Source organism: Cydia splendana, chromosome 19 (assembly GCF_910591565.1).
Source record: "Cydia splendana chromosome 19, ilCydSple1.2, whole genome shotgun sequence".
Taxonomy (NCBI): domain Eukaryota; kingdom Metazoa; phylum Arthropoda; class Insecta; order Lepidoptera; family Tortricidae; genus Cydia; species Cydia splendana.
This window is the reverse complement of record NC_085978.1, coordinates 11,661,973-11,686,109: the sequence shown is the minus strand read 5'-3', so window position 1 is coordinate 11,686,109 and position 24,137 is coordinate 11,661,973. Positions and strand designations below refer to the sequence as shown.

Here is a 24,137-nt window from a genome sequence, read left to right as displayed (position 1 = left end):
CACTTGTATCGTAATGTACTATTATTTATTTATTAGGTAATTACCTATTCATACGCAACTACTTCAAGCCGGCGATTAATAACTAAAAAATAGGAATAAATTACCCACGCCAATTATAACTCTCTCTTTTCCAGAATCTAAAGTAACGAAATACGAAAGTTAACTGTATGAAATTATTGCTTTTATATCATTATTACTATGGATACCTACGAATAACTATTTTATTCACTATTCCATCCAGATATGTAAATATAACATGATAATGATCGATATAATAAATTCATGAATAGAATTGATTAGATGAGTATTGAGCTTTAGAAGTTTAAACACGCAACTTGGGTGCAGTGCTGAAGTCTGTTATTGTTCATATATTGTTTTAAGGTGAAAAGTATTTGATCAACTAAACGTAATTTACTACCCATGTTACCCTTTTTTGGCATACGTATATGAGAGTAATTAGGATAAAAGATAAAGGAATCCAAATTACTTCCATATGAATAAATTTTCAAACTTTAGCGCTTTTTTTACTGTGCGCGCTACCCGAATACCGCGTCTTTCCCCCTCCACCTCTCTCATATTCCTCTCCATTCTCCAATTCCTAAGCTCATTTTTTTTTAACAGAAGGTCTTTTATATGGACGATGTGGTCGGTGATATTTGGAAGGCTAGGATATTTGTGTAACGGAATAATTGCAAATCGAACATAGTAACAGATTACGTGAAATAGTATTTTTAATGTAATTGATTACCTTATTTTGTTTATTAGTCCATGCAAACTTGATCAAGTTAAAAAGCCGTTAGTTGTATTCGGAACGCAGAGAACGCGTCTTGTTTAAAAACCTCTTAAAATGACAGCTTGATTTGGTTTGGTTTCCGCTACTGTGCTATTGTGCTATTTTTTTGGTTTTCGGTGATAAAATCGTAAGATTATGTCGATATCTACTGCTACAGGTAATAATTAAATGTGTTTACATATTCCTAAAAGTTATTTTTGTATGATTTTTCATTATTTGCTCCTGAATAGTAAAAATAATAATTGGGAAGAAATGCCATGGAACCCCATATGGCGGTGCCCGCACCACATGATTTGGTGACGCTATTTGTTAAATATAATATTTTTCTTCCAATCTGATTTACTTCATGGCCCTAGGGATGCGAACAATTGTAGGTTAAGGGTGCTAAAGTTTAATGGTTATGTTTCGATTTCTTACGTACTTTCGAGCGGTTTTGCTTTTTTTTTAAGTCGTCGCACGGCGACCTCTCGTCAAGACGGTCAAGTTCGTGATATGACCTACTTAAATGTTAAAATACTTGTTAAAAATGCTTAATTGAATAACTCTAATCAGGTTACTATGAAACAGCTGATTTTAATTATATGCAAATCAATGTTTTTACTTGTATAATAATTGTTAAAATGAATTCATGTATATTATTATAAAACCTATCCTAACCACAATTTTCCTTTTCTACAGATGACCGCACAGAAGGTGATGATGATACTTCACAAGGAAGCCACCCAAAAGAAGACAGCAGTGATTCTGAGAATGAAAATGAAGATAATGAAAATGAACCCCAGGAGCAGAATGGAGTTTGCCCCAGCCCAGAAGTTCATGAAATCACCAGTGATGATGATGACGACTGCATGGTCACCAATGAAGACAACGGGGAAAATGAAGATGATGAGTCATCCAATTCAAGTACGGACTCAAATGACAGCTCAAGTGATTCCCAGGATAGTAACAAAGCTATGGAAGAAAAAGAGAATGAAACAAAGATTGAAAATGGTGATGATGAATCTGATATTGAAGAAGTTTCCATTGAGGATCCTCTCAATCAAGCACAGAACAAAACTAAACCTATAGTGATCAGTGACACAAAAAGTCTGGTTGAACTGGCCGCTAAACAAAACAGACCAAATGATGCAGAACAAAAAGAGCCAACAGTTGTTATCATTGATACTAATTCCATCTTGTCTGGAAAAGGTGCAGCACCTGCTCAAACAAAGCCTCCCTCCACCTCGGCCATGGATGCCCAGAACTTGTGCCAAAGTATTGCGGCTCGAGGAACTACAATCACCCCAGTTAGCTGCAAAAGCAGTAGTACGATAAATACCCCATCCACTCAAAACACTACTCCCACACCGCAACCTAACATACTGCCTTCCCTAACAGATGACATGTTTGTAGTGGAGGCCCCTTCATTCATTGTACCATATGTATATGAAAAACCATCAATTCAACCATTTAGAGAATTTGTAGACAAGCTTGGTAAAGAGCTAGAAGAGATCAAACTCAAAGAGGAACAGGAGAAAGCAAAGAAAAAAGAAGCAGAAAAGGAAAGAAAAGAAAAGGAGAGGCAAGAAAGAATAGAGCGGGGTGAAGAAGTTTCCGAAGAGGAAAGTCAGGAATCCAAGAGTGCTGAAGAAGAACCTCCAAAGGAAAAGAAAGAAAAGAAACAGAAACGAAAACGTGAAGATGATGATGACTCATGGGATGGTGAGTCATCTGACTCAGAAATGAGTGATGATGACACCATAGTCATTAAAAATAAAGATGATCCCATAGCCGAAGTTAATGATGCAATGGGATTAACAGCAAAAGGACTCTCTGGTAAAAAAGACAGCTACTTTGATTGCACTCTAGGTCAGTTCTTCATCAACATTGGACTTAACCTAGTCCAAGAGTATGTACAAACTGACCTCTTGAAGCAACAGAATCGTAAACTTTACAAAGAGAAAAAGTCTGGACGAAGTACAAAAGCTACAGAATCTGCTATCACCTCACTCACTCAAAATCTAGAATTTAGTAAGAAAACTAATGCTCCCTTTGCACTTAAACAGATTAGATGTGAATTTTGTAGTTTTAAGACAGAATCTATGCTTGTTATGTCACACCACATGGAAGCACCTCACATGAAGAACAATATTTACAAGTGCAACACTTGCGCGTTTGAGATTCGCAGTCCTCACGACATTTTGTTCCATATGGAGGCCGAGCATAATATACGTGGGCGGCTGGAACGCGCACCCGCCTACCAGCAGTGCGCCAACTGCCACTTCGAGGACAACAGCAAGACCAAGCTCGCGCGGCATCTCATTGCCTGCGCCAAGAAATTCAAGCCAGAGTTCAACCTCGGACCCCCATTAGAATGGGAGCCTCCTGCGAAAATACCCAAGCTGCGAGCGCGGAACAACGTAGGGTCCGCTTACCCGACGAACGTAAATAGAGTGCAGGCCGGGAACAGCATCATGGGCAGACCACCACTATTGGGTGGTCCAGGGCTAGCACAAATGCCAACACTGGGCCGACCACGCGGCCGCCCGCCGCTGGCAGGCGCGCGCGGCGCCCCGCTGCCCGGCGCCCCCCTCATTCGCGGCGGCGTGATGATCATGCACAACCAACCCTCCACCATCGCCACCATCTCCAACTATCCCATCGGAAACAACCAGGTCAATAACTCCACCCCCAAAATATCCATCACCCCACTTCCTCGCGCGCCGCAGCCCTCGTCCTCGGCCGCCCCCAACTCGAAGGCCACTTTCGTAATCTGTGAGATTTGCGATGGCTACATCAAAGACTTGGAGCAGCTAAGGAACCACATGCAATGGATTCACAAAGTGAAAATCCATCCTAAGATGATTTATAACCGACCTCCTCTGAACTGCCAGAAGTGTCAATTCAGGTTCTTCACGGATCAGGGTCTGGAGCGGCACTTGCTGGGCTCGCACGGGCTGGTGACCAGCTCGATGCAGGAGGCCGCCAACAAGGGCAAGGACGCGGGCCGCTGTCCCGTCTGCGGGCGCGTGTACCAGTGGAAACTGCTCAGCCATGTGGCCCGCGACCACAACATGGCGCTCAAACCTGCCCACCTATCTTACAAGTGCACAGTCTGCACTGCTACATTCGGGATGTACAAGCAGTTTGAAAACCACGTGTATTCGGCTCACAGTGTGGTCGCCAAGCGCGTCATGGACAAGAGCAAAGCGCCCCCGCCGGCAGCCAACTCTGACCCTCTCCTGAAGCCACTGAAGATCAGTGACGAGATAACGATCATCCCGCAGCCGGCCAAGTCGAGCGTCACCATCACCGCCAAGGGGAAATAGCGGGCGGACCGGCGTACCTGCCTCTCTTTTACCAACTCAGCAGTATTGTGTACATAGACCTAAACCTCTGCATCTGCACTCTGACGCGTCCAATAGTGACAATTTAGTTTATGAAGTGTGAATGCTATTTTGAAAAGCCTCTCCCAATATAATCTGTAAATTCAGTGTATAATACAAGGATACAATTATTACATAGTAGAAGGTATATATTTTGTGACTATGTAAAATAGCTTCTTGTTTCCAATACTTGTGACTCATTGTGGCCCTGTGGGCGCAGTGGGATAACAGATCTGCCTGTATACAGTGATTTAGTAGTCGGGTAAGCGTGTGAATGCACCTTTGCGTGTGCCTCAGAAAGTGATCCTATTTATTTATGGAATTGCTGTTAAAACGACTATTGTAAGCCTAGTTTAATTTAATGTGACCATGGTTCAATTTGGCATTGGATCTATTGTAAAATATTTATTTTAAGTATGTTCCACTATGTATGTACAATATAATCATGAATCGTTATTATATATTAGTTAAGGTAGAGTGTAATCTTAGATTAAGTACAATAATATTTCAACACAAATCCTGTCTCTTTCAAAATTACAAATCGAGTTAGACACAGACTCACAATACACATTGGATTTTCTTATTTATTTCTGATCTCAGATTAACAGACTGGACTGGAGTGTTGATTTGGTAAAAGTTTACTAAATTGTTAATGTACTTATAGAACTGAAAATAATGTATTTTTTTTATTTAATAAAAATACCATTGTATTTGAGTATATTTTAATTCATTTACATTACAATTATTAATATAGTAAGAAAATCCTAAAAGACCTAAAAGGATTCCTATTCGCATACTAACGCCCATAGTCATAGTTCAACCTTAAGTACAACATTGTAAGGAGGTTGACCTCCACTGGTTGCTAGGGGATAGCGCGCGAAAAATGCACATGGCGCGCCTTCAAATGGCGCGTATCATGGAGAGCTCGATGAGATGGCGGCTTCGGCAAGACGCCGAGTCGTGGCAGCCAGGGGGGGAGGTATTATTATTATCATGCCTGGGAGCCGAGTCGGCCCGACAGGGGGCGCCACTGGACGCCTGTACCTAACGTCCAAACTCCAAAAGGTAGTAACTCCATGGAAGATCCCTTATCACATACGACGTTTTAAAATGCAAAGGTAGCTTGCGACGTAACTTATAGCAACTTGTATTTACGTTATATACATAGGTACTTGTATCTACACATTTGGGTCGTAGGTGTTACATAACGAGTCCGCTCGTAGCTACTTAGTATATTTCAAAATGGGTATTTAGGTGGAGTCGTAGGTATTCCATATCAGTTGAAATCTAAAAACAAAAGTATACCAACGAGAACGATTCGGCCTGCACGATTCACGTATCGCTATTTAGGGTTTTGACCACGTAATATAACATTTACCTAAATTAAAATATAGTTAGAATTGACCAGCAGTGCAGTCTGAATTACCTACGTAAAGGTAAAAGTTTCATCGCCTTGAGACGCCTGCTTTATTTTAATAGCAATGCGTCGCAAATATGGACCTATGGCAGAAGTAAGGCGCTATTCATATTTATACATGGAGAAAGAGTTGTTATAATTAATGTTCTAATACATTTCAAAATGATACGTCAGGACATTCTACAAGTTACTAGGCGTTGAGGCATTTAAAACGTTTCCTTCTTATTACGTTATTACGAAGTGATTCCAAAAACACCAATAAACAAATCAAGACAGTTGAAAATCACGTTGTGGTGTTTTGGGAATACAATACCTCACCTACCTAAAATATTGCTTAAACCTTTTTTCTCTTACATGAAATTTATGTAATGAGAAATGCAATATGTTTACTTTTACTGCGTATTTACAAGTTGCTGTCGAACTAAGATTACATTAGATTCTTTAGAACCTTGTCGTTGTAAGTAGCGCTTCTGGATGTTAAGAAAATTCCATCCTTAAGAAAATTTATTAAGAGTAGTATCGATACGCATCTTATTATTAATATAATATTAAGTATCAGCAAGCCGGAGCAGCTAGCATGTATTAACTATGTACCTATGCATGGTTAATTGTACCGCGTCGTATAGCCCCTCTACTTAACTGCAGTGATTCCGCTATATAGACAATACCGAAAATCAAATTTTGATCGAAACTGATAGGTAATTAGGTACAATTGTATCAAATTTTGACCGAAACTGATACAATTGTACCTATTAGTGTCGATCAAAATTTGATTTTCGGTACGACCAGTCGACCATAAATCTTAAATTAGTCAAAGTGGCCAAATTGGCGTTTGCGTCCGCACCTTCCGATGTGTCGGAAGCCGGTGTTGCTCGAAGTCCGCACCACCTGATTTGATCCAATTTAATCTGATTGGCAAAACATTGTTCCCATCTGGACTGGCCTTAACTCGGAAACTTAAGGCCGTAACACACTATGTACATAGAGATATCGCTTTCTCGCTCTTACTTATGGGTGCGTCGCACAAAGACCTTGGTGCGGTGCGATAGTGTGTTACTACTATTAGAATAGACAAAGTGGGACCTTTTACATTTAGCTTGACACAATGTGTGAAGCACGCGTGGTATTCCACCAGTCCAATTTCTTTGTACAATGTCACTGCGTCTCACTCTCTCATTAATTAAAATGTGAGAAGCAGTACACATTGGTTGGACAGACGGAATGGAATACCACCCTGACGCGTGTAAGTAAAGGGCGGTCAAAAGCCCCCTCCAGACTATGCGCGCGAATCACGGGCGAAGCCGCGAACGCGAGTGTGGAGTCGATTTCGCTGTCTGCGAAAATCGACTCCACGCTCGCGTTCGCGGCTTCGCGCCGCGATTCGCGCACGAGTGTGGAGGAGGCTAGATATTCATTCGCGAATGTGAGGCCTTGAATGGATATTTTCAAGAGTGTATAAGTGTAAGGTCGTAAGGTTGCAGTAATGTCCAGTTTTTCAGAAACACTTTCATGAGACAACGAATACACGAACAGCAAAGAGAATATAATCACTACGTTTACGAACAGTTGCGTTTTGTTCGCTAAGCATGGATTTCTATTATTTAAAAAATCCCGCAAATGTAAAGTAGCTAACACACTATCGCACCGCACCAAGGTCATTGTGGGACGCACCCATAAGTAAGAGGGAGACAGCGATATCTCTTTCTCCCTCTTACTTATGGCTGCGTCCCACAATTACCTTGGTGCGGTGCGATAGTGTGTTAGCTACTTAAGTTTCGCCATTCCGTTCACTCACTCTTACTTCATTGCTTAACTTCGGTCATTTCAGTCATTTGTTCAGTTTTGACCATAGAGGTACAATAATTATAGAGATGAAATAGGGGAGGAGCCAGATGACCGAAAGAGATGCACTTATGGAACTTTCAGTAGGAGTAGCAGAGAAAGCGATATTATTGTTTGCAATTGTCACAGTTTCAGTTTTTTTTATTCCCCACCGTAAATGTATAGTTGGTCAACCAGATCTTGTCAGTAGACAAAGGCGGACAATTTGAAAAATGTAGGCGCGGAGGGATATCGTCTCATAGAAAATTTGAATTTCTCGCCTTTTTCTACTGACAAGATTTGCTTGACCCTTGACCGTCTATAGTATGGTAACAAATAATCCGACTAAATTACGTAGGTTGTTTTTAGTATGCAATCAGGGATTTTAAAACGTGTTTTTAATTTTATCCCATTGCGTATATTCTCACGGGCGCACGCATAAAGCACATCTATAGAAACATCTCATAGCCGGCTTAGACTCTCGGCTCGCGGCTCGTCTCGCGGCGCGTCTCGTGGCTCGCCTCGAGTGGCCTTGAGCCATAGAGGAACAATAACATAGAGATGACACGGGGGAGGGGCCAAACGACCGAACGAGATGCACTTATGGAAATTTCAGTAGGAGTAGCAGAGAAAGCGGTATTATTGCTTGTCCTTGTCACAGTCTCACTTTTTGTTTGTTCCCCACCAAAAATTTAGTATGGTTAAATGGTGGGCAACAAATAACCCGACCGAATTACGTAGATTGTTTTTGGTATGCTGTCAGGAATGTGAAAACGTGTTTTTAATATTGTCGCTTTGCTTATGTTTTGTCCCTCACGGAGGCACGCGTATAGCTCATCTATGTAATACTAGGTCGATGCCTTGAGCGCATGAGCCCGTCGAGCTAATGATTACACTCTCGCCTCGTGGCTCGGCTCGAGGCTCGTCTCATGGCGCGTAAGCTCGTCGAGCTAATATATTTTAAACACTAACGGCACGGCATAAGGTTTATAATCGAATGACAAGTCGAACGCGAGTGTGAACGCAAGCGCGCGTCCCGCGTGAGCCCCTTTGACTAGTGCCCAAAAAACCGCTCCTCCACGCGAGCGCGAGCCGAGCCGCGAGACGAGTCACGAGCCTACCGTTCACACTCGCGTCTCGTGGCGCGGCTCGCGGCTCGTCTCGTGGCTCGCGCGAGAGTCTAAGCCGAGTACTAGATCTATGGTTTTGACATAATGCTTTCATTATTTCCATTCTTTTCATGTCAATCAATTGAATCAATCATTCATTTCATTATATTCTTCCTTGGCTGGCGTATCGAGTTTGCACAGGTGAGATGTACATTATTTTATTAATTTTAATATATTGCGCTTAAAGAAAATAATTAAGGAATTCTAAGAAGTAGTAACGTTTACCAGGTATTTATTTATTTATATTCGCTTAATCTTAATTGTAATACATCAATTACAAACCACGTGTACGTTAATTCGGCACGTGCTAACCCTATTTCAATTTTGAGAGAATTTTGACGATGAGAGATAAGTCGTATTTTTAATGTTTTCGATAACTATGAATTTAAATGCTTTCGATAAGCGTTTTTGCAATGCAACACCTAGTAGATAAGATTAGGAAGTCAAACAGCTCTGTAAATAGTATCGATCGGATCCATAAATGCTTCTGCATGTTTATTTAGGCGTGTTTACTTTAAACTTTTTCAATTCCCTCTTGAAATCTACACCATATCTACACTACCTACTTAGTAAACTAAACCAACATAACCTAAAAAATTGCATAGGGAATTTTGAGATCCTCGTGATACAATCATTTTTACTAGCCACAACGAATTGATACTATTTAACACGAAGAACACAATTAGCTAGCTGTGATTCTTAAAAATTGCACATACGCTGATTGTATTTATAGTTACCTTGTACTTAAAAAAAATAATTAAAAAGATTTTATTTCGAACAAGATATTCTACTACTGTAATTATGACCTACAATAATCTATGTCTGATTGTGTTAACTATCGCGCTACTTGTCGTTTGAATACTCTTAACTGTGTCGGCTACCTACAGGACAGGCACTGCCTAGTGTAGGAACCATGTATAATCTACTCTTGGTTTATGTTATTCGAGTACCTGCTTACGCCTTATGTCTAATACTTATGCTCAATCTCATATATGTACTGAAATAAAGATTTACTTTACTTTACTTTACTTTACAACATAAATAAATTACTTAATGATGAAAATACACAAGAGCCAAAATGTGTTATATGATGAACACGTGATATTAAATGATAGGCCTGATACAATTTGGAATTAAATTTTATAATATGTTACTTTGATGTGAAGCTAATACTGGTCATTATTTTTATTTTTAGAATAGCCATGCCGCTGCCGCTTCCAGACTTTCGTAGGTACGATTTCTTTTTTTTTATACCTACTTGGGAAAAATTTTTTCACTGTAGTTCCTGTGTGATGTGTTTACCTACTAAAAACCCCTGTTTTTTAAACCTGCCTGTATATGCAGTACATATGACTTGCAGCTTTCTAATCAATAAATTGTAATGATGATATCAAACACGAGCCGAAAATGTGTTACTTTGATAACAACATGATACCAAAATGATAGGCCTGATTTATACATTACTGTCTCAATCTTCAATACTAATCCTTATCAGAATATAAATAGTATTATCTTGTTACAGATTTAAGGGCTGCCACAAGAAGTTAGTAGAAAATGGATGACTTCATCGGAAACTCATTGAAGGCTATCTAACATTGGACTTGGTTGGACTAGACCAAGATTTTCATCAATAAAATTATACCCAGTGTCATTCCTTGTCTCAGTCAGTTGTCAGTGTCTTTGGGATGAATTTGTAAATGCGGTGATATGAATGAATTGTATGAAACCAGTCTAGAAAGGAATTTTGAAGTTCAGAAAAGGAAATGTAGAATGTCACAGTTTAAGTGGTGAATAGAACTATGACTTGAGAAAAAATTAAAGTTAAATAAAGTTAAAGTTAAATAGTAATTGTTTTTCATTTCTAAATTCTACCTTCTTTACTAAATAGTAAATTTATTTTTTTATCAGAGTGCGTGCAAAAGTACTGTACTTGGGGGGTACATACTGGGGGCCTAGCCAAGATTACAAATCGTTCGCAGAGAAACGAAACGCTATCTGTCTCTATCACACTAATAAACTAATATGGAAGAGTGATAGAGACCCGTTTTCGCAAATAATTGTCATCGTGGCTATTTAGGCCCCCTGGAATATAATATGAAACCAAAATAGTAATTTTTATTTTGCTTTATTATACTTGTTCTTACTCTACAAACGGGTTTACTTACTATTACATTCGTACAATACTTAAAACTAATTACAACAATAACAATACTAGTCTATCAGCCTCTCGTTTTTAATATTATGCTCTAAATTACGAATAGTGTAGACACTTACGTATGTACACTAGCATCGGTAGCCATAACAGTTGCCGTTTTCTTCAAATATTTCATTTTTGTGTTAACATAAGGTCTCAGCCACACCACTGCTTAAATAAAAGACTTAACACATTCATTGCAGATGCATTACGTTAACAAGTTTCGTGACGCGAATTCGCGTTCGGCAATGAATGGGTTAAACTGTATGAAAGCACATAATATATGCCGAGTCAATTCCGGTGTGGTGGATCCATTACACCTCAACAGTTTAATTTGTTGGGTTCCTCGGGTTGTTCTCTGTAACGTTCTGCAGCTGAATGGTGACGTCAGTGAGCGCCATGTTGTCGAGAATGAAGTCTGTGATGCTGCTAGCGGAGGCCGAGGGCCGGTCGAAGGGGAAGCCCATGGCGCGCTTGTCGGGGAACAGGCGGTCCTTGAGGCCGCAAAAGCTCGAGGCCTCGTCGCAGGTGAGCTCGGTGCCCTCGGGTTGGTCCACCTGGAATTAAATAAAAGAATTAGTTACATGTTTTGTAAGTGGTTATGGTATTTTTGGGTGTCTAGTTATGACCGTTTTTAAAATAAGTTAGTAACAAAACTTAGTTTACTACATCTTACAAGTACAGTCACCTGCTATATAATATGTTACCCTTCGAAGGCCGCAAAAATATGTGTCACGCTCTTATGGCTCTACAAATGTCAGATATTTTTGCGACCTTCGAAGAGTAACATATTATTGCAGGTGACTTGGTATTGTACTTGTCTAGCAAGTATCATCATTTATTCAGCTACCGCATGGTCCGCCGGTGTGCGAGCGAAACAGCGTTATAAGTCTATGTATAGCAATATTATTTATTACCGCATTTAATAGTTTTGTTTAGGCCCATCCTAAAAATTGGTCCTTGGAACCGGATAGACGGTTCCGGGCTTTTAAAAATGGGCGCTAAAGATAGTCGAACCCTGGATGCTGAGGTCGCGGAACGTCTCTCTTCATTCAGTTCATTCACTCACCCTGTCCAGATCATAGTTGGAGCACATGACGAAGAGCTGGTACTGCGCGCCGCCCTCAGTCCCCTTGGGCACCAGCATGTGCTGCGGCCAGCCGCAGCCGCAGAAGTTGAAGATGGCCAGGTCGTTGCGGCGCGGGTCATCGCCCTGGATGCTGAGGTCGCGGAAGGTTTGCTCGAACGGAATGGTCACGGAGGACTGGGTGGATTGGCGGCTGATGGTGTTTTGGCCGGCGTTCACTGCAAAAATGTATTATATAGTGAAACAGCGGATATGGAGATTCGATTCGAAAATTGTAATTCATCATCATCATCATCAGTCTTTGATACCTTAGACGGATAAATCTTTCGAAATTGGTGTGACAAAAATCAAGATACCTACACGAAAGATCAGGTAAAGACCTCTTTCCCACTGACGTACAGTTTTTTGGGGGTACGGTTTTCTGCAGGATCCAGTTTTCTGTAGTATGCGTGCAGTATCCCGCAAACAGAATGCTCGTGTGAACGTTACTATATCAGCACGTATACCACTAAAACGGGATCCTGCAGAAAACCGTACCCGCAAAAAACTGGACGTCAGTGGGAAAGGGCCCTAATAAGAACATTGTCAGCATCACCTAAGCGATTTGTTTAGGTTTCTATCTTGAACGCTCAATACTATGTAGGTAAGGGTGGTATTGCACCTGTCCAGTGTCACTGCGTCTCACTTTCTCATTAAGTAAAATGTGAGACGCAATATACATCGGACTAAGAAATCGGATAGGTGGATAACCATCCTAAGGTATATATACGTACACGGCACGACGAAGCGGTCCATCTCGATGAACATCTTGCGCTGGTCGTTGAGGTTCCAGGGCAGGTTGCGCTCGTCGAACTTGGGCGTCAGGAAGATGCGCACGGTCGTGCGCCGCGCCGAGCCCGTGTTGTTCACGTTGATGCTGCACACAAACACTAGGTCAGGATCCCACCCCATTATAAAAATACAAGTTACAATTTTAGAGGTGTAAGTCAGCAACATTGATTAAGCAGTTGAGCAGCTTTTTGAACACTAGCTTTATAAAATCGGACTCAGTTCTGCTGAGGCTCGAGGAACACGTTTTACGGTATAACATAATGGAGGAATTACCATTTTTTAGGGTTCCGTTACTTAAAGGGTAAAAACGGGACCCTATTACTAAGACTCCGCTGTCCGTCTGATTGATGAGATGATGTATTTCTGTTGCCGCTATAACAACAAATACTAAAAACGACCGCCTGTTGTCTACCTCTGCTTGTATTTCTGTTTTCTTTTGTATTGTCTTCTTTTATTGAGGTGTGCAATAAAGAGTATTTGTATTGTATTGTAAAAACAGAACGTGATTTTTTGCCGTTTTATGCGTAATGGTACGTAAGTTACGTAACCTTTCGTGCGCGAGTCCGACTCGCACTTGGCCGGTTTTTGTAGTAAGACCCCCTTGCAGCTGCTGCAGCAGCTGTTGAGCTACTTTCAAAAGAAACACCCGCAGAAAGATATGCAAACACGTGACGTCATTTAATATAATGTGACTCAAGTCCAATATCCTAGACGGAACATATCTAGTTCGAATTGGAGGTCTTCGAGTGTGACTTACACATATTGGAACGGGCGGTGGTTGACATGGGTGAAGCGCGCGAAACGGGCACGCGGTTGGAGATGTCGAGGCCGCGCGAGAGGTCCACGTCGCTCAGCATCCAGAACGTGTTGAGGGTGTTGGGCTGCCCGCCTTGGCTCTGGATCATGGCTGAAGTCACTGTGACGCCGGGGTTCTACTTACACATATTGGAACGGGCGGTGGTTGAGATGGGTGAAGCGCGCGAACACGGGCGCGCGGTTGGAGAAGTCGAGGCCGCGCGAGAGGTCCACGTCGCTCAGCATCCAGAACGTGTTGAGGGTGTTGGGCTGCCCGCCTTGGCTCTGGATTATGGCTGACGCCACTGTTACGCATGTTGAGGGTGTTGGGCTGCCCGCCTTGGCTCTGGATCATGGCTGACGCCACTGTTACGCCGGGGTTCTACTTACACATATTGGAACGGGCGGTGGTTGAGATGGGTGAAGCGCGCGAACACGGGCGCGCGGTTGGAGAAGTCGAGGCCGCGCGAGAGGTCCACACGTCGCTCAGCATCCAGAACGTGTCGAGGGTGTTGGGCTGCCCGCCTTGGCTCTGGATCATGGCTGAAGTCACTGTTACGCCGGGGTTCTACTTACACGTATTGGAACGGGCGGTGGTTGAGATGGGTAAAGCGCGCGAACACGGGCGCGCGGTTGGAGAAGTCGAGGCCGCGCGAGAGGTCCACGTCGCTCAGCATCCAGAACGTGTTGAGGGTGTTGGGCTGGCCGCCTTGGCTCTGGATCATGGCTGACGTCACTGTTACGCCTAACGCCGGGGTTCTACTTACACATATTGGAACGGGCGGTGGTTGAGATGGGTGAAGCGCGAACACGGGCGCGCGGTTGGAGAAGTCGAGGCCGCGCGAGAGGTCCACACGTCGCTCAGCATCCAGAACGTGTCGAGGGTGTTGGGCTGCCCGCCTTGGCTCTGGATCATGGCTGAAGTCACTGTTACGCCGGGGTTCTACTTACACGTATTGGAACGGGCGGTGGTTGAGATGGGTAAAGCGCGCGAACACGGGCGCGCGGTTGGAGAAGTCGAGGCCGCGCGAGAGGTCCACGTCGCTCAGCATCCAGAACGTGTTGAGGGTGTTGGGCTGGCCGCCTTGGCTCTGGATCATGGCTGACGTCACTGTTACGCCTAACGCCGGGGTTCTACTTACACATATTGGAACGGGCGGTGGTTGAGATGGGTGAAGCGCGCGAACACGGGCGCGCGGTTGGAGAAGTCGAGGCCGCGCGAGAGGTCCACGTCGCTCAGCATCCAGAACGTGTTGAGGGTGTTGGGCTGCCCGCCTTGGCTCTGGATTATGGCTGACGCCACTGTTACGCATGTTGAGGGTGTTGGGCTGCCCGCCTTGGCTCTGGATCATGGCTGACGCCACTGTTACGCCGGGGTTCTACTTACACATATTGGAACGGGCGGTGGTTGAGATGGGTGAAGCGCGCGAACACGGGCGCGCGGTTGGAGAAGTCGAGGCCGCGCGAGAGGTCCACACGTCGCTCAGCATCCAGAACGTGTCGAGGGTGTTGGGCTGCCCGCCTTGGCTCTGGATCATGGCTGAAGTCACTGTTACGCCGGGGTTCTACTTACACGTATTGGAACGGGCGGTGGTTGAGATGGGTAAAGCGCGCGAACACGGGCGCGCGGTTGGAGAAGTCGAGGCCGCGCGAGAGGTCCACGTCGCTCAGCATCCAGAACGTGTTGAGGGTGTTGGGCTGGCCGCCTTGGCTCTGGATCATGGCTGACGTCACTGTTACGCCTAACGCCGGGGTTCTACTTACACATATTGGAACGGGCGGTGGTTGAGATGGGTGAAGCGCGAACACGGGCGCGCGGTTGGAGAAGTCGAGGCCGCGCGAGAGGTCCACACGTCGCTCAGCATCCAGAACGTGTCGAGGGTGTTGGGCTGCCCGCCTTGGCTCTGGATCATGGCTGAAGTCACTGTTACGCCGGGGTTCTACTTACACGTATTGGAACGGGCGGTGGTTGAGATGGGTAAAGCGCGCGAACACGGGCGCGCGGTTGGAGAAGTCGAGGCCGCGCGAGAGGTCCACGTCGCTCAGCATCCAGAACGTGTTGAGGGTGTTGGGCTGGCCGCCTTGGCTCTGGATCATGGCTGACGTCACTGTTACGCCTAACGCCGGGGTTCTACTTACACATATTGGAACGGGCGGTGGTTGAGATGGGTGAAGCGCGCGAACACGGGCGCGCGGTTGGAGAAGTCGAGGCCGCGCGAGAGGTCCACGTCGCTCAGCATCCAGAACGTGTTTAGGGTGTTGGGCTGCCCGCCTTGGCTCTGGATCATGGCTGACGTTACTGTGACGCCGGGGTTCTCAAGCTAAAACAGTTACGTGTAGGTTAACCAAGCAACGCCACGAAACAGTTACAGACTGATGATACACAGTTCATCTATTTCTTTGGCGAATGCTAGGAACACACCGGTATTCAGGATGACGACATGTTATCTTATTACGATCACACTTGATATATATCGTATAATTTTGGAGATCGCGGCATCTATTGATGATAGAGTGACTTTGATTTTGATTGATTGATTGAATTGTAATTCAGCTGTGTAAAAGCAGAAGGCAGAAACGTCATCACGTATTTGCTAGAGAGAAAGTACTTAATATTATGAGAGCCAATTGCATCAAACTCATTTGATCAGACTCTCTTAGCAGTGAACTACAAAAAAATCCCATACATATAAGTTTATAGAACATTTTACTGATGACAGCTGTGGTTTCGTGCAAACAACCTGGTTATCACGGTGAATGGTGGAGGTACCTCAGAACGAGTGTAACGCGCCACGGACGAGGACTCCTTGTGCGACTGGAACAGATCATCGATCCACGCGTGCCAGCGGTAGAAGAAGGGGTCGCGCATCGTCGTCGCCTCATCGGCGATTGTGCTGAATGATTCCTGCGTAAGAAAATTCATGATGAGAGAAGATTCCTTTACTGTTTTGAAGACGATATGAGAAAACCAACTCCCAAAAGAAAAAACTAGTTTTACAACTGGCAGGGAAAAGCGCTAGCACTCATTAAACGCTCCATAGGTATCAAAACGTATGGTGTATCATGGCCTCAATTCCAACTACAAAGCATTTTGGAGTACGGCAGAGCTTTAAAACTGACCCCGATACACGCTAACGCATTCACTGCCAGGGGGCGTGGCCTAAGAACAACTTGTATGACGGTGGACGAACATGTGCGTCGGGGCAGTGAATGTGTTAAAGACAGTGCTAGATGGATAATATGACAAATCTTACCAGATAACGGTGATCAGGGTCATGCACGTAGGCAGAGAATATATGGCCGTTGTTGTGTACAGAGCCGTACAGTTGCGGGTTGGGTGACAGGATGCTCGCCTCCACCATGTTGCCCAGCGTGTCGATGTCCAGTGGCATGGTGCCGCCGTTGGCCTACACGTGCAAGAAACATGAACGGAAAACTGATGAACACTGGTCACTGGACCGGATTAGTCAGGCTGAAACTAAAATTAGGGTAAAACAGTTATAAACTGATAACTAGGTATCATTATTGCTACCGAAAGTGACCAAAGACCACTTTAAAATAGTTAGATTTATTCCACAGTTATTTAATATAGTTTGTCAAAGGACTGTCTTCATTTCAATCACAGACAGAGAGAATCATACTATCTTTGTCTTACACTAGCACCCAAAAGAAAAGGATAAGTATAGTTTTTCTGGTTCTTACTGACTGATGATGATGATAGTAGTCCTTGTAAATATATAATTTCGGATAACAAAACTTACTAATTGAACACGTCCAGACGCAATAGCTTCTTCAAGAGCCCTCCTCTGCCTTTCCATCGTGTCGAGGGTGACGTTGAGGCCGTCAGCCGGACGGTTCACGCTTTGCCAGCGCATGCCTGACTGCCGTGGGGGCCATCCGCGCGAAGACGTCAAGCTGTCAAGCTTAGGGTAATACGCCTCAGGGATAGGCTCACGCCAGTTGTTGAACTTCTTCACTCGCTTCAGCGCATTGTTTAAACGCTCTCCATTGTAACTATAAATAAAATCCCTCGTTTAGCATGAAAAATATTTCAAATATTACAATGATTTTGATTTTTACGTACCGCGCGATAATTTGCTGGTGCATGTAGAAGAACAGTTCGCCACGACGGTCCTTAGCGACGATGGCTCTGTCGCTGGCAGTGAACGGGTACACCAAGTGCCAATGCCAGTGATGCAGGTTCACCCCAATATCTTCGCGGAAATAGGCCAGACGGTGTTCTTCTTCCAAGTCAGTGGCGGTGTAGTCTCGGGGGATGATAATGGGAGTACGCTGAAACGGAACGCGACAAGTTAAAACAGCGTATGGTTGAAACGGAACGTGATGTCACTCAGATGACAGCTGTCCATGCTGTCAATGTTTTGTTCCGTTCCACGAAGTTAACGATTTAGTTTTTAGCGATAAATAAAATCATTATCTATTGAACTCATTACTACTAGCATGTTACTAAATTAATAAATTTAATCAAAATACGTTGAATGTGTATGAATATCAAAAATAATAACTATTTAACAACATTATATTATTATTGATTATTCAAGACAAGATTGTCAATGCTAAGTTGATGTTAAGGAACGGAACGCAAAAATTGCAAAAGTCACGTAGGCCACCTATCGATGACCGAGTTCTCAGCGCGCGTGTTTATATTTTTACAAAAATATAACCTGGAATATTGTGTGCGTTTGGCATAATTTTTCAGCAACCTAAGAAGTAATGGAAGACCTACTCCAAAACCCAGGCGTGGTCGTAGTGCGAGCAAAGCCCGAAGGACAAAGAAAAACTTTCAAACCGAACGTTCGATCTTTGAATAAAATTCCTGACGAGTTATTAAATGATCCTTTACTGAACAGGGCATGTGAAGCGTTGCCTCAGAACTACAACTTCGAAATCCATAAGACAATATGGAGAATAAGATCGGTTGGTGCTAAAAGAGTAGCTCTTCAATTGCCAGAAGGTATGTAAACTATCACTAGTTTTTTCGTAGTTTCAAAGGTTTTAAGAAAGATGTTAAGGATCTTTTCTTGTATTTTCAGGGTTAACGATGTTCGCTACGACTTTGTGTGACATCATTGAGACATTCACAGAGGCTGACACGTTAATAATGGGTGATGTGACGTATGGGGCGTGCTGCATCGACGACTTCACGGCGGCCGCGCTCGGCGTCGACCTCCTCGTGCACTACGGACACTCCTGCCTCATACCCATTGACCAAACCACTGATGTTAAGGTACTCTACATATTTGTGGACATCAAGATTGACCCGTCACACTTTTTAGACACAATCAAATTAAACTTCCCTAAAAGATCACACCTAGCCATAGTTAGCACAATCCAGTTTGTCACTACTCTACATGCCATTGCTAAAACTCTTCGGTCAGATGAATACATAGTGACAGTTCCACAATGCAGACCACTATCTCCGGGAGAAATTCTAGGGTGCACTGCACCAAAAGTTGATTCAGAATACATAATATATCTAGGTGATGGGAGATTCCACTTAGAAGCAATTATGATAGCCAATCCTAGTATTCCAGCCTACAAATATGATCCTTATGAAAAGAAATTCACATCAGAGTTATATGAGCATAGCTTGATGCAGGAAAACAGGCAAAATCAAGTGAAAATAGCAGAAGATGCCGGTAATTTTGGCCTAATTTTAGGGACTCTTGGGCGGCAAGGAAGTACAAAAGTTTTAAGCAATCTAGAAAAGCAAATTAAAAATGCAGATAAGAAATATGTAAAAATCTTGTTATCTGAGATTTTTCCAAGTAAACTATCCTTATTTAACCTGGATGCCTTTGTGCAAGTGGCATGTCCACGATTATCCATTGATTGGGGGACGGCATTCCCGAGGCCCCTGTTGACACCTTATGAGTTTTCAGTGTCACTAGGAAACAGTAAATGGCTGAAAGATGATGGTACATATCCTATGGATTTCTATTCGAATGCCAGCTTAGGGCCGTGGACTCCGAATTACAAGCCCGTGTTATGCTCTGAAGGTGACAAGGTGTGTGATAACTGCTGTGGCGGCAAAGGGAAAGAGAAGAAGGAGAAATAGTACAAAACTTAGTACTTACGGCAGCTCCGGTTCCTGGGGTTACTCTCGCGACTTCACGCGCTTGGGAGAACACTTTGGAGTCCAAGAACTTAGAGGGGAAGGTTTCTGCAAAGTTCTGGATGGGGACATTCCTAGTGTCACGCCTGTAACAATGTGATATATGTAATATTATTATAGTTTAATGTTGTACATTTGATACTGATTTTAATTATTGGAATTTTGTAAATAATATTATGTATTTACATACTACTTGTTAGAGATTTACAAAGAATTTTGCTACTTAAAAAATAGTATAAATGGAAAGCTTTAATATCAAGCTTGAAAATGAATGATTGTATTTATTATCTACTTTGGTCTGGTAGACACTGTTTAGCAATGTAGCGGGTATGTGATCATGATCAATCAATCAACATAGTGTCTAAAGCAATGATGACAATGGATAACTATGGTGGAAATTCGATACAAAGGTGATTCATTTTCATTACCATGAGTGTATTTGCCTCAAATATAAAGCCAGTAGTTTTATGTAAACTTCTTAAGCCTAAATAAAACTTTTATACCTTAGTTACGGGTGGTTACGGAAAGTTAGTTTTGGGCTGGCTTAAACACAGGAGCTTGCAAAGAATCTAAATTCTTATGAATGTAAATAAATGTCTAAGCAAATTCAAAATCTGTTTTATCATAATCACAAGAAATTATTACCTGTGCATGAGTGCTACAGAGTAGCAGTAGTTGAAGAGCTGAGGGTTCAAGTTGGCGCGCGCGAAGACGCAGGTCGACAGGAAATCCTGCAGTTGGTTCTCAGGGACACCTGAAGCAAAATATTTATATTAGTTTTTAATAAAAATACCTTAAAAATCCATTTGCAATATTTATTTGTAGAGAAAAGTTGTTGATGAAAATCAAAATCCCTCAGTATTTAGATTGGTATTTAACATAAGTTATTAACAGTCTCTTTTACTCGTAGACCCTTAGACTGAAGAACACAGGAGGCCACCACGTTTGACACATACTACCGTCAGATTCAGGGCGCATAATAAAACGATAAAGAGGTAAAAATAAATGACGAAGTTTGGCCTAAGTTACTCACGCATCAGCGCGTCGATGACTTCAGTGGCGTACTCCTGGTGTAAGGGGATGAAGAGCGAGAAGTCCGAGTCCACGGGCAGCTGTCTCGCTTTGTTGAACTGAGGGACTTCGCTGATGTACTTGACGGGGATCTTTTCGGAAGCGTCGTCGCCGAAGCGGTTGTTGAGTTCGATACCGTTGGAGGAGTATTCTTCGGGCTAGAATTTTAACATCATCGTCATTTCCTACTTACTGTTAGGTAGGTAGTAGGTACAAGAATTGCTATGGACAAAATGTTACCAGATTTCCCAACCCAGAAGGGGAAACTAGGCCTATTGAGGTTAGTAAGGATTCCTCAGGATGTTTTCAGTCACCGAAAAGCGACTGGTACCTAAATGTGAAATGATTTTCGTAGGTTTTTTCAAATACTGCCTAATTCACAGATATTCGTAAATAAATGCGAAAGTAACTCTTGTCTGTCTGCTACCTATTGACTGCAAAATTACTACAGCGATTTAAATGAAATTTGGCTTATAGAAAGTCAGGGGCAGTTTATTGTTTAACTATTTCTAAAGACTAAGTGGCGGCCAAAGGCTATTAAGATATAAAAGAAGATACTTACCAGAACCTGCTCTGTAAGCTGAAACACAGCATTATTCTCCCCCTTGGGCGTGATGAGCGGCTCGCTGGGCCGGTCGAACAGCAGCTTCAAACTGTTCACTACGTTGGCCATTGTTTTTATTAAAAAATAAAATTAAAAACAAAAGTTGGTGCTCACTTCACGAAGTGTGAAGTGGGAATGGTGTGCTGAGCTTCTGGGGCCTGTTTTATAGTGGCGTTTCGTTGTGAGGGGTGCAATATGTTTGGGAGTGCAAAACCACAATGTACCAACGATAACATGTGGTTTTCGATGAGTGCAACTTTGTAATCGGAAATATGGTTACATTTTAAAACATAGGCGCATAAATAAATAACACGAAAATAACTGATTAGCCTAGTGCACACAGAGCGAGCATGCGCGCGAGGCAATTTCCTGGCTATTGGCCAAACATTTTAAAAAAAGCCTGTAGGTTTTCCCTATTTCAAAATATTCTGTAGTGTTATCACATATTTTGAAAGAAGTCATTGTGGTTAATAGACAAAAAAAACTTTACGGTTAACAACAAAAAAATATATTTACAACAATAAAACTGATTTTGGTACTTTGTACATTTCTCTATCACAATGTCAACTAAAATAAGTAAAATCTCCAATGGTAATCAGAATCACAAATTATATCATCTAATGAATTATGCTATATAATATTTGGTATGCTATAATAATTATGCTATATTTATTGGCAACTATTCATTTTTCTTTTAAGAACTTGCACACAGTCTCCAGGAAGGGCTGAGGCTTCTGGCTGTGCACCCAGTGACCGGCGCCTTCGATGAACACCAGCTCTGCCAGTGGGAAGTATTCTTGGATTTCTGGCAGGTCATTTTTCCTGAAAATAGACCAAATAAAATTAAGGAAATCGTTGTAAACGGAGAATTTATGGTAAAGGCTTTTAATTGCACCTTTGATTACAGACAACAATAAAAAAATTAATACATCTGGTAACTTGAAAAAAAATTAAAAGTTAAAGGATGATTTTCAACTATTCTGAATCTCAATGGTATTCCCACTTTAGTTTTAAAACAGTCTTTTAAATTTCATAATTCTAACAAATAGCTCCTGTATGTTTGACTTATTGAAACAGTATGGTTCTGAACCGTTTTACCAAGTATAGCTTATAAAAAAGTATCTCACCCTATATAGTCTGACAGAGATCCTCCTATAAATAAAGTCGGCCCACAATACTGTAACCCTTTCAAACTGGATGGAAAATTAGAGATATGTGCCGTAAAGTTCTCCTTGAGGGCTGGCAGGTTAACTCTCCAAGTATAAGCTCCTGTATGTGTCTGCACCAGGTTAGTTATTAAGAAGTTCCTCAAGTTGATATCGGGAGTTATTGATTTGAGTTGTTCGTCAGCTACTTTCCTGGCTTTGGACATGGCTATGCCGGGGCGCACTGAGACATTGGACATAGCGTCAAATAAGCTTGCCATTGTGTTTATCTGTGGGCTAGTCTTTACTGGTGAAATGTCCACCACTATTAAGCTTGATACTAGATCAGACTGAAAAGAAAAATAATTATTAATGTTACAACAGTCAAATAAAATGCAATTAACAATGAAATAAAACAATGGTAAATGAATAGCCATAGCTACAAAAACCTATAACTATAAAAATACAATATTCAATATTTATATGATCATTCCGACTTTTTACAAAACTTTTACTTTTAACAAAAAAAAAATACTGTAATTATGTAGGTTTTATTTTAAATTATTAATTTTTATTATTTATTCTGTAAGCAGGGAAAATGTGTTAAAAGGTATAATTTTAATCCACAAGGATATAAGTTACACAAACAGTTGGATATTTACTTCACTTAAAATCTCTGTGAATTAAATGAAATAGACATTCCCAAGGTTTTCTGACTTTAATCAGTAATAAAAAAAGTTTTAACTTACACAAAGCAATGACAACACCATAGCAGTCCTGCCACCCATACTATGCCCTAGTACAGACACTTTAGACAGCTCCAACTTTTTCAGCAGATTCATAACATCGTGAGCCATGTGGACATAGCTATGTTGCGAAGAATGCCTGCTGTCGCCATGGTTACGGGCATCCACACTAATCACTTTCCGCCCCGTAGTTCTATGGATAGCCTTGCTGGTACTGTTCCAATTGTTCTTTGACCCCAACAACCCATGTAATATTACTAAAGGAGGAAGTGGATTATTCTCTGATTCAGTGCTTTCATAAGAAGCGTAAGACAAATCGACAGACTCTGAATTTTCTGAAGTAAATGTCGCCCGTTTCCTTACGATTTGTGAGGATATAACGGGATATGTTTTGAAAAATGATGCCAGGATCCTGGGGTTTGGTTTGAAGGGTAACATTTTTACTGATAATTTTGTAAACAGAATTTTGAAAAAAAATAGTAAAATTACATGATTGATGTCAAAAGTGACATTTGTGTGACATTAAGAAACGGTTTGAGACACAGTTTCTCATATAGGTTTATTCGATACACAAGTTGAGAAGTTCACATTTGTAAAATAGGGATAGGTATAGTTTGTCAAAGGACTGTCTCAATTCAATCATAGACAGAGAGAATCATACTAACTTAGTCTTACACTAGTACTTAACTAGCACCCAAAAGAAAAGGATGAGTATAGTTTTCCTGGTTCTTACTGACTGACAAATTGGTTTGACCAACTATACCTTTGAGCCATACCCATGTAGTGATGTGCCAGCGAGAAATTTCTCGTTCTCGAGAATTCCTTCCCCTGGAAATTCTCAGCGATTCTCGAGAAATTTCTCTTGGACGGAAATTTCTGAGAAAGTACATACAGTATAGTACTTACATATACTTGGTCAAGCAGATCTTGTCAGTAGAAAAAGGCGGCAAATTTGAAAAATGT

At 42.2% G+C, this 24,137-nt stretch overlaps 4 protein-coding genes and 1 long non-coding RNA gene across 5 annotated transcripts in view; 3 read left to right on the top strand and 2 right to left on the bottom strand.

Annotated features, from left to right (window-relative positions):
- The window catches only part of LOC134800122 (uncharacterized), a 285,699-nt gene that overhangs the window by 21,979 nt on the left and 239,583 nt on the right, over positions 1-24,137 (top strand). The gene's annotated exons all lie outside the window — the stretch shown is intronic.
- On the top strand, positions 687-4,868 carry LOC134800011 (MOG interacting and ectopic P-granules protein 1-like). Its single transcript, XM_063772449.1, has 2 exons — positions 687-950; positions 1,472-4,868. The coding sequence occupies exons 1-2, from the start codon at positions 929-931 to the stop codon at positions 4,099-4,101; spliced, it is 2,652 nt and encodes an 883-aa protein (XP_063628519.1). The 5' UTR covers positions 687-928; the 3' UTR covers positions 4,102-4,868.
- On the bottom strand, positions 10,675-21,396 carry LOC134800106 (phenoloxidase subunit 2-like). The gene is made up of 12 exons (XM_063772580.1): positions 21,242-21,396; positions 20,642-20,837; positions 20,254-20,362; positions 19,571-19,694; positions 17,557-17,765; positions 17,234-17,486; positions 16,727-16,879; positions 16,243-16,377; positions 15,612-15,793; positions 12,620-12,762; positions 11,829-12,064; positions 10,675-11,316 (listed from the first exon to the last, which is right to left on the bottom strand). The coding sequence occupies exons 1-12, from the start codon at positions 21,350-21,352 to the stop codon at positions 11,089-11,091; spliced, it is 2,079 nt and encodes a 692-aa protein (XP_063628650.1). The 5' UTR covers positions 21,353-21,396; the 3' UTR covers positions 10,675-11,088.
- Positions 18,070-19,861, top strand: LOC134800061 (2-(3-amino-3-carboxypropyl)histidine synthase subunit 1). The gene is made up of 2 exons (XM_063772520.1): positions 18,070-18,447; positions 18,527-19,861. The coding sequence occupies exons 1-2, from the start codon at positions 18,207-18,209 to the stop codon at positions 19,549-19,551; spliced, it is 1,266 nt and encodes a 421-aa protein (XP_063628590.1). The 5' UTR covers positions 18,070-18,206; the 3' UTR covers positions 19,552-19,861.
- Positions 21,769-23,705, bottom strand: LOC134800078 (sn-1-specific diacylglycerol lipase ABHD11-like). Its single transcript, XM_063772546.1, has 3 exons — positions 23,178-23,705; positions 22,411-22,778; positions 21,769-22,105 (listed from the first exon to the last, which is right to left on the bottom strand). Exons 1-3 carry the CDS (start codon positions 23,610-23,612, stop codon positions 21,967-21,969), a joined length of 942 nt encoding a protein of 313 aa, XP_063628616.1. The 5' UTR covers positions 23,613-23,705; the 3' UTR covers positions 21,769-21,966.

Excerpts from the sequence above, each read along its gene's own strand:
- LOC134800011 (XM_063772449.1), top strand. The coding sequence starts at position 929 with ATGTCGATATCTACTGCTACAG. Across the intron at positions 951-1,471 it reads GTCGATATCTACTGCTACAG|ATGACCGCACAGAAGGTGAT; the intron begins GTAATAATTAAA and ends CCTTTTCTACAG.
- LOC134800061 (XM_063772520.1), top strand. The coding sequence starts at position 18,207 with ATGGAAGACCTACTCCAAAACCCAGGCGTGGTCGTAGTGCGAGCAAAG. Across the intron at positions 18,448-18,526 it reads AGCTCTTCAATTGCCAGAAG|GGTTAACGATGTTCGCTACG; the intron begins GTATGTAAACTA and ends TTGTATTTTCAG.
- LOC134800106 (XM_063772580.1), bottom strand. The coding sequence starts at position 21,352 with ATGGCCAACGTAGTGAACAGTTTGAAGCTGCTGTTCGACCGGCCCAGC. Across the intron at positions 19,695-20,253 it reads TCTGTAGCACTCATGCACAG|GCGTGACACTAGGAATGTCC; the intron begins GTAATAATTTCT and ends ACATTGTTACAG. Across the intron at positions 12,065-12,619 it reads GGACCGCTTCGTCGTGCCGT|TGAACGCCGGCCAAAACACC; the intron begins GTACGTATATAT and ends ACATTTTTGCAG.
- LOC134800078 (XM_063772546.1), bottom strand. The coding sequence starts at position 23,612 with ATGTTACCCTTCAAACCAAACCCCAGGATCCTGGCATCATTTTTCAAA. Across the intron at positions 22,779-23,177 it reads TGGTGTTGTCATTGCTTTGT|TCTGATCTAGTATCAAGCTT; the intron begins GTAAGTTAAAAC and ends TTTTCTTTTCAG. Across the intron at positions 22,106-22,410 it reads TCTCTGTCAGACTATATAGG|GAAAAATGACCTGCCAGAAA; the intron begins GTGAGATACTTT and ends GTCTATTTTCAG.